At 41.8% G+C, this 10,081-nt stretch overlaps 1 protein-coding gene across 1 annotated transcript in view; it reads right to left on the bottom strand.

Moving 5' to 3' along the window:
* The window catches only part of angpt2b (angiopoietin 2b), a 74,198-nt gene that overhangs the window by 11,457 nt on the left and 52,660 nt on the right, over window positions 1–10,081 (bottom strand). Inside the window, exon 6 of the mRNA XM_061982447.2 lies at window positions 5,721–5,822. Coding sequence (XP_061838431.2) covers window positions 5,721–5,822 — 102 coding nt within the window. The remainder of the gene's footprint in view (window positions 1–5,720; window positions 5,823–10,081) is intronic.

Raw genomic sequence — 10,081 nt, 5'->3', positions numbered from 1 at the left:
TCCGACGCTAGCCGCCGACCGCATCGATGATCGGGTGAAGTCCTTCGTCGCGCCGTCGATCGCTGGATCCCAGGTGAGCTTCAGTGTTGATGAGCAGATGAGAGCTGGCGTAGGTGGAGAGCTAATGTTTTTAGCATAGCTCTATCGAGGTCCCGTAGCTAAGTTAGCTTCAATGGCGTCGTTAGCAACAGCATTGCTAGGCTTCGTCAGGCGGTACAGCATTAACCGTGTGGTTACAGGTCCAGAGTTTGGTAGTATTGTTGATTTTCTGTCTATCCTTCCAGTCAGGGGCTTATTTCTTTTGTTTCTATCTGCAGTTAAGCACGATGCTATCACGTTAGCTCCGTAGCTAAATTGCTTCACCGATGTATTGTCGTGGAGATAAAAGTCACTGTGAATGTCCATTTCGCGTTCTCGGCTCTCATTTTCAAGAGGATGTAGTATCCGAGGTGGTTTAAAATACAAATCCGGGATCCACAATAGAAAAAGGAGAGAGTGTGGAATCCAATGAGCCCTTGTACCTAAGTTACGGTCAGAGATAAAAAAGATACGTCCTGCACTGCACTCTAGTACTTCACTCTCACGTTCCTCATCCACAAATCTTTCATCCTGGCTCAAATTAATGGGGTAATCGTCGCTTTCTCGGTCCGAATCGCTCTCGCTGCTGATGTAAACAATGGGGAAATGTGAGGAGACTTTCAACTTGTGACATCACGCTACTTCCGGTACAGGCAAGGCTTTTTTTTATCAGCGACCAAAAGTTGCGAACTTTATCGTCGTTGTTCTATACTAAATCCTTTCAGCAAAAATATGGCAATATCGCAAAATGATCAAGTACGACACATAAAATGGATCTGCTATCCCCGTTTAAATAAAAACATTTCGTTTCACTAGGCCAGGGGTCGGCAACCCGCGGCTCCGGAGCCGCATGTGGCTCTTTGATCACTCTGATGCGGCTCAGCAGCTTACTTGCTGAACCCCCCAATTTTCCCGTGAGACTTCCGGATTTCAGTGCCTCTCGCAGAAAACTCCCGGGATTAATATTCACCGATTTTCACCCTTACAGATATAATAAGGGCGTGCCATGATGGTACAACATTTGGCGCCCTCTACAATCTGTATTAACAGCGTGCCAGCCCAACACTTGTTATATAATATACATCTTCTGCTTGCACACGTATGTGACAGCAAGGCATACTTGGTCAACAGCCACACAGGTTACACTGACGGTGACCATATAAAACAACTTTAACACAAACAAGAATGACAAACACATTTCGGGAGAACATCTGCACCTTAACACAACATAAACACAACAGAACAAACACCCAGAATCCCATGCAGCCCTGACTCTTCCGGGCTACATTATACACCCCTGCTACCACCAAACCCCGCCCCCACCCCAAGCCTGCTCCCTCACACATCAACCCCCCCAGACAACAATATTGGGGGCACTGCCTTTGCGTGCCGGCCCAATCACATAATATGTACGGCTTTTCACACACACAAGTGAATGCAAGCATACTTGGTCAGCAGCCATACGGGTCACACTGAGGGTGGCCGTATAAGCAACTTTAACACTGTTACAAATATGCGCCACACTGTGAACCCACATCAAACAAGAATGACAAACACATGTCGGGAGAACCGTAACAAAACATAAACACAACAGAACAAATACCCAGAACCCCTTGCAGCACTAACTCTTCCGGGACGCTATAATATACACCCCCCCCCCTCTCTCTCTCTCTGTGCGTCGGTTGAGGTGTGCGGGGTTTGGTAGTGGGGGTGTATAATGTATACCGGAAGAGTTAGGGCTGCATGGGATTCTGGGTATTTGTTCTGTTGTGTTTATGTTGTGTTACGGTGCAGATGTTCTCCCGAAATGTGTGTGTCATTCTTGTTTGGTGTGGGTTCACAGTGTGGCGCATTATTAGTAAGAGTGTTAAAGTTTTTTTTATACCGCCACCGTCAGTGTAACCTGTGTGGTTGTTGACCAAGTATGCATTGCTGTCACCTACGTGAGCAAGCGGAAGCCCCATACAACGTGTGGCTGATCAGGCACGCTGGTTGTAGTGGGTGCTATATGCTGTACCATCACTGCACGCATGACGCTGACAAGCGCTGTTCATTTAAAACCCGCGTGCTGCACCAGCTTAAAAATTCCATAAAAAGGTGTGGGCAGCGTGTCTGAGACCCCTGGTTTATACATAGCACAAAGCAAAAAAAAAAACTTTGTATGCAGTGTTATTTCATTTAAAATTTCCAAAATGTTTGCGGCTCCCATTGTTTTCTATAATTTGTGAAACTGGTCAAAATGGCTCTTTGACTGGTAAAGGTTGCCGACCCCTGCACTAGGCCTTTAAAGTTTGTCTAAGTCTAAAACAAATGTGCTACTTTAAAACAATAATTTGATAATAAGAAATACACTATAGGGGTGTTTATCGATCTTAAAAAAAGCATTTGACACTATAGATCATTCTATAATATTGTCGAAGTTGCATTCATTTGGTGTGAGAGGAGTAGTTTTAGAATGGCTAAGAAGTTATTTAGAAAATAGACAAGAGTTTGTGGATTTTGTGTGTAATACATCTGAACAAATGAGGATTGAATGTGGAATTCCACAAGGTTCGGTTTTGGGACCAAAATTGTTTATTTTATATATTAATGATATATGTTAGGTATCAAAGTTATTGACATTTTTATTATTTGCGGACGACACCAATTTTTACAGTTCGGGACACGACTTAAAAGCGTTATCAAACATTATTGAACAGGAAATGATTAAACTTAAGAGATGGTTTGATGTCAATAAATGTAAAAAAAAATAAAGTTTATGATTTTTTGTAAGAGGAAAAGGGAGGAAGCAATCAAACTGTCAATAGATGGAATTGATATTGAAAGGGTTTTTGAACTTAGATTTTTAGAAGTGATACTGGATGACGGTCTGACATGGAAATCTCATATTGCACATGTACGGAAAAAGATGTCTAAGAGTATTTTTATATTAAACAAAGTCAAATATGTGTTAGATTATAGGGCAATGTGTATATTGTATTGTGCACTTATATTGCCATATATCAGCTACTGTGTGGAAGTGTGGGGGAACACATATAAGAGTAACATAAAGGCATTGTATCAACTACAGAAAAGAGCTATAAGGATTATTCATAAAGCAGATTATCTAGAACACACTAACATATTATTTATTAATTCTGGTTTATTGAAACTACAGGAGCTAGTAAAGTTACAGACATTATGTGTCATGTTTAAGGCTAAAAGTAAAACATTACCAGACGATGGACCCCTGCTGTTTTTCTTGGGAATTCATTCTTCCTTCATTTGTTACCAGATTCGCACCTTCTTTCTCTCGTATTACCACTCTGCTACCTCTCTGCTCCGCGGGAGCGTCTGACGTTGCACGCGAGACAGTATGCATACTTGCCAACCTTGAGACCTCCGATTTCGGGAGGTGGGGGGAGTGGGGTGTTGTGGGCGTCGTCGGGGGTGGAGCGGGGGGGCGTGGTTAGGGGCGTGGTTAAGAGGGGAGGAGTATATTTACAGCTAGAATTCACCAAGTCAAGTATTTCATATATATATATATATCTATCTAAGAAATACTTGACTTTCAGTGAATTCTAGCTATATATATATATATATATATTTATTTTATTATTATATATATATATATATATATATGCATATACAAATAAAATAAATACTTGAATTTCAGTGTTCATTTATTTACACATATACACACACATAACACTCATCTACTCATTGTTGAGTTAAGGGTTGAATTGTCCATCCTTGTTCTATTCTCTGTCACTATTTTTCTAACCATGCTGAACACCCTCTCTGATGATGCATTGATGTGTGGCACGCACAAAAGTGCTTTCACTAAATGCATTAGAGTCTGGAATCTTCCATCTCTCCCTAACATGGCCCAAAACTGGTCAATCTTTGCTTCCTGAGGAAGATCTTCAGTGCCAAGCACTTGGTAGTCCACTACTTCCCGGAGGCTATCCAGGTCCAATCGCAGCTGCGACTTGGAACTTACAAGCTGTTATGAGAGTAGCGTATGTGTGTGTGTGGCCCTTTAATAGGTGAGCATGTGAGATGAGTGACATCAGTGAGTGTGTGGGCGAGAGAAGAGAGGGAGCGGTAGCGTGAGTGCGGGCGGGGACTAGTTTGTTTTGTGTTGGATTGGCTGTGTGCAAGCAATCAATAAAGCAAGATTTGCAACTAATCGCCGGACTCAAGCAGGAAAGGTGCAACAAAGCGTATTTCTTCATCTTACTCGTCGTCGGCGTCGCCATGGCTGTATCTTCCTCGTTCTTCTGCTTCATCTCCTTGTTGTGTGCGCAGTTGTGCACTGCACTCTCTAAAAGCCGTATATGTTATTGATGTTATAGATGGCAGTATTGTCCTGTTTAAGAGTGTCACAACATTGCTGTTTACGGCAGACAAACTTCTTTACGGTAGACAAAAACGTGACTGCTGTAGTTGTGTGTTGTTGCCGCGCTGGGAGGACGTTAATGAAACTGCCTAACAATAAACCCACATAAGAAACCCTCGATCATTCTACACTTATAATGTGATTGGGCAGGCACGCTGTTTATATCGTGGAGCTGGAGGGGGCGTGGCCTCCAGCTCCGCCTGAATTTCGGGAGATTTTCGGGAGAAAATTTGTTCCGGGAGGTTTTCGAGAGAGGCGCTGAATTTCGGGAGTCTCCCGGAAAATACGGGAGGGTTGGCAAGTATGAGTATGTGACGTATGTAAGAAGGTGCGCTTGTTTTACGTCTCTGTGAGAAGGAGAGACAAGAAAGAGTGAGAAGAGCCTGTAGTGTAATGCCAGCAGCTAAAAGCAACTGCATGAGAACGTATACTCCAATATCACGATATAGTCATTTTCTATATCGCACAGAGACAAACCCGCGATATACATATGTTCCTCCAAGTGGACCCTGAGCTAAAATGAGTTTGACACCCCTGCATTAAGTGGAAACCCTGGACATGATCTCCTTGTTTACCTCGGAGGCATTTTGTCCCCCATGGACTGTAGTGACTGATAGTAAAAATATAGTGGATTAGGTAGTAGTCCAGGAGCATTTATCATGTGACCTGCAGGACTATCAGCACAACAGTTTAGTGATATTGATTGCAGTCAGTGGGACCTGGGTAGAATAATGGCTGCTCTCTGCCATCTACAGGGCCTCTGCGCTCCCATGCCTCAACTGCAGCCAAATATTTACCATCCACTTGGAAAAATATTGTTCTTGAAGGATTTGTCATGCTTTTTTTCTTTTTTTTTTCACTTCCTCACTGGCTGACGTTTCCCCCTCCACGCCGGCTGCAGCCCGGATTGTAACTCAGCCCAACCAAGCGAACTAAATAATCACGGTGTGTTCAACCGAGCGTGCCGCGGGATGACGGATGCAGAAAACAAAAGTCGTGGGTCATGGAGATGCACGTTTCGTGCGTGTTTTGGACGCGTGGGAGTGGGACGGCGAGGGGGGGGGGAGCGGGAGCAGGTGCAATAACAGCGGCAGCGCGAGAGAAGACCGGGGCCGCCAAACACAACAAGCGCGGGGTCACCTGGGATCACGCAGTATGGCGGCGGTCCCACGCCACTCCACGCTGAACCACATGTGAATGGTTAAGGAAACCTCCTGCCCGTGTCAAAACACTGCTTGGTGGATAATGATGCAGCACCCACCCATTTGTAGTCCTTCCACCCGCGATGGAAGTCCACCGAGCCATTTCTGCGATGCTGCAGGACGGTCCAGCCACCGCCTCTGGTCTTCATGTCGCAGAAAACCTGGAGAAAGGAAAACAGTCTGTGTCATTATTTGCATGATTGGCTGTGAATACATCCTCTCATGTAGTGTTGTGACTAGAGATGTCTGATAATGGCTTTTTTGCCGATATTCCGATATTGTCCAACTCTTAATTACCGATACTGATATATACAGTCGTGGAATGAACACATTATTATGCCTAATTTTGTTGTGATGCCCCGCTGGATGCATTAAACAATGTAACAAGGTTTTCCAAAATAAATCAACTAGGGATGTCCCGATCCGATATTTGGATCGGACCGGCCGCCGATATTTGCAAAAAAATGCGTATCGGCAAGGCATAGGAAAATGCCGATCCAGATCCAGTTAATAAAAAAACTCCCTCCGTGTTTTCCAACGCACCTATTTAAATAATACATTCCACTTTTCTGCTGCTCCCTAATTTCCATTCCGCATTTTCCAGCACACCTTCAACACATCCACAGGTCTGTGAATTCTCACGCAGTTGCTTTTAGCTGCTGGCATTACACGACAGGCTCTTCTCACTCTTTCCTGTGTCTCCCTCTCACAGACAGCAAGCGCACCTTCTTACACACGTCACATACTGTCACGTCATACGTCACATACGTATACGTCCTCTCCGAGCAGAGAGGTAGCAGCATGGCTAACGTTAGCTGTGGTGCTAGCGCAGCCGTGTGACCAACGTTCTCTCTAAGGTGCGCGCTTGTGCAATTGCGCACTGCTCAAGCGTCCTCTGCGCATAGCAATTATATGCCACGCACAAAATCAAATAAAAAAATAAGCGCATAACAATTTTCGACACACGGACACGACAGAGAAAACAGTTTTTGTCATCATTGTTCAAATATTATAACGTCTGTCGAGATGCTTATCTCCATTCGGTGCCACACGTCCACACCATCAAAATGCCGAGGCAAAAAATTTCCAGATCAACACCGTATGAAAAAATTAGTGATTTTTTTAGTTGTGATTTCCTTCTCTGCATGAAAGTTTAAAAGTAGCATATATTAATGCCGTATGAAGAAGAATGTTTTAATGTAGACATGCAAGCCTTGAAAGAAAATGTTGAAAATCAAGACTACATTTCCTGCACATGGTTGCATTCCTACCCTATATTTTAACTTTAGATTTATTCTCATATCAAACTCTTTTGGCTGTCTTTTTGACACTTACATCCGGCGCCCCCCTCCACACCCTGGATTATAAATAATGTAAATAATTCAATGTGATTATCTTGTGTGATGACTGTATTATGATGATAGTATATATCTGATAGTATATATCTGTATCATGAATCAATTTAAGTGGACCCCGACTTAAACAAGTTGAAAAACTTATTGGGGTGTTACCATTTAGTGGTCAATTGTACGGAATATGTACTTCACTGTGCAACCTACTAATACAAGTCTCAATCAATCAATCAAAACACATAGAATCATCATACTGCTGTGATTATATGCATCAAGTGTTCATTCAAGGCTAAGGCAAAATATCGAGATATATATTGTGTATCGCAATATGGCCTTAAAATATCGCAATATTAAAAAAAGGCCATATCGCCCAGCCCTTGTTTCAATGATGCCATTTCTGTTTGTCATGTATAATTTTGTCTATTTTATGTTTATCCTTGAATAAACAGGTCAGTTTCTTGTTACCAACCATTGTGTATTATTCAAACTCCCCTAATTCAGCTGGCTAGTTGTTATCAAGAGTACTAAAACCCTTTTCAACATGATTCTGACAACTAAGTAGGCTAAATAACTTTAAACTTTAATACATGCTCGGATAGGCCATTATCGGTCAGTATCGGTATCGGTCAGTATCGGTATCGGATCGGAAGTGCAAAAACAATATCGGTATCGGATCGGAAGTGCAAAAACCTGGATCGGGACATCCCTAAAATCAACTCAAGTTATGGAAAAAAATGCCAACATGACACTGCCATATTTATTATTGAAGTCACAAAGTGCATTATTTTTTTTAACATGTCTCAAAACAGCAGCTTGGAATTTGGGACATGCTCTCCCTGAGAGAGCATGAGGAGGTTGGGGGTAGCAGAGGGTGTATATTGTAGCGTCCCGGAAGAGTTAGTGCTGCAAGGGGTTCTGGGTATTTGTTCTGTTGTGTTTATGTTGTGTTACGGTGCGGATGTTCTCCCCAAATGTGTTTGTCATTCTTGTTTGGTGTGGGTTCACAGTGTGGCGCATATTTGTAACAGTGTTAAAGTTGTTTATACGGCCACCCTCAGTGTGACCTGTATGGCTATTGACCAAGTATGCATTCACTTGTGTGTGTGAAAAGCTGTGGATATTATGTGACTGTGCCGGCACGCAAAGGCAGTGTCTTTAAGGTTTATTGGCGCTCTGTACTTCTCCCTACGTCCGTGTACATAGCGGCCTTTTAAAAAGTCATAAAATTTACTTTTTTAAACCGATACTGATAATTTTGAAACCGATACCGATCATTTCCGATATTACATTTTAAAGCATTTATCAGCCGATAATATCGGCAGTCTGATATTATCGGTCTCGTTGTAGCAATATCAATATTTTGGTACCTATACTAAAATTATTTCGATACTTTTTGGCCCTGTGATGAGGTGGCGGCTTGTCCAGGGTGTACTTCGCCTTCCGCCCGATTGTAGCTGAAATAGGCTCCAGCGCCCCCCGCGACCCAGAAGGGAATAAGCGGTAGAAAATGGATGGATGGATGGACTTTTCGGTGCTTTTCTAAATAAAGGGGACCACAAAAAATTCCATTATTTGCTTTATTTTAACAAAAAAATCTTAAAGTACATTAAACATATGTTTATTATTGCAAGTTTGTTCTTAAATAAAATAGTGAACATACTAGACAACTTGTCTTTTAGTAGTAAGTAAACAAACAAAGACTCCTAATTAGTCTGCAGTAACATATTGTGTCATTTATACACCTATTATTTTGTACACATTATAAAGGACAAGTGGTAGAAAATTAATTATTGATGTTCTTGTTCGTTTACTTTCCATTTCAACATGTTCTATCTACACTTATGTTAAAATGTAATAATCACTTATTCTTCTCTTGTTTGGATACTTTACATTATTTTTGGATGATACCACAAAGTTAGGTATCAATTTGATACCAAGTAGTTACAGGATCTGACATTGGTCATATTCAAAGTCCTCATGTGTCCAGGGACGTATTTCCTGAGTTTATAAAAATATAAATAAATAAAAAAAAACGAAAAAAGATGTTGTGATGCCAAAAAATATTGATGTAATCATAGTAGTATTGACTAGATACGTGCCTGTACTTGATATCATTACAGTGGATATCAGGTGTAGATCCACCCATGGCATTTGTTTACATTGTGACGCCGGTGAGCTATTGTATCCTCCTACAGTGTGTAGTGAAGCATGTTTAGCTATTCCTCATCCTGCAGTGATAATAATACTTGTAAGAAACTTACTTTTTTTGTCTCCATTAGTGATTTAGAAGTTGCTAAAACACATTAGTTGCTAGCTGGCTAACCATGTCTTAAAGCACCTCTTCCTGAGGGCGTTTCAGTGTTATAACTTCACGTTTATCTTTACTTTTTAAGCCAAAATGCGTCCATTCTCCCTTTTCTGTCTACACACTGTGTCTGCTTGTAAGTACTCTGTGATTGTGCGCTGCCGAACATGCTCCTCTGCTCGTAAAACCAGCAATGTCACGACGAGACGACGACGCACTGTCATGCCCGTTAAAAAAAGAGGGGGCGGATGGTACTTTTTAGAGGCAGTATAGTACCGAATATGATTCATTAGTGTAGTACTGGTATACCATAGAACCCTACACACAATCTGTTAGTTCCCATCCACAGTAAGCAGACATGAACGTCTATCAGCTTCCTGCACTCTATATAAGATTTTAGGAAAATCTTGAGATTTTTCCTCAAGAAAATAAAAGTAAACAACTAAAACGGTCATACAGAAATTACATGTATAACAGTTTGATGAAAAAAATATTGTTTATGTAATGAATTATTGTTCGTTTTGTGTTTGTTTTCGTCTTCATCCGAACACGTGAGGCTGTGCCAGAGTTCTCCTACAGACTCTGAACACACATTAAGACAGAAAAAAAAAGATGACAAATTATAAGATAAAAAGACTCGATTTTAGGAATAAAAATGATGAAACTTAGTGAAATGATCTGTCCATGCAGTGAGTTAATTTGACTTGATATGACATCCTAAACCAGGGGTCAGCAACCCGCGGCTCCGGAGCCGCATGCGGCT

Source organism: Nerophis lumbriciformis, linkage group LG21, assembly GCF_033978685.3.
Source record: "Nerophis lumbriciformis linkage group LG21, RoL_Nlum_v2.1, whole genome shotgun sequence".
Classification (NCBI taxonomy): Eukaryota; Metazoa; Chordata; class Actinopteri; order Syngnathiformes; family Syngnathidae; genus Nerophis; species Nerophis lumbriciformis.
This window is presented reverse-complemented; position numbering and strand designations above follow the sequence as displayed.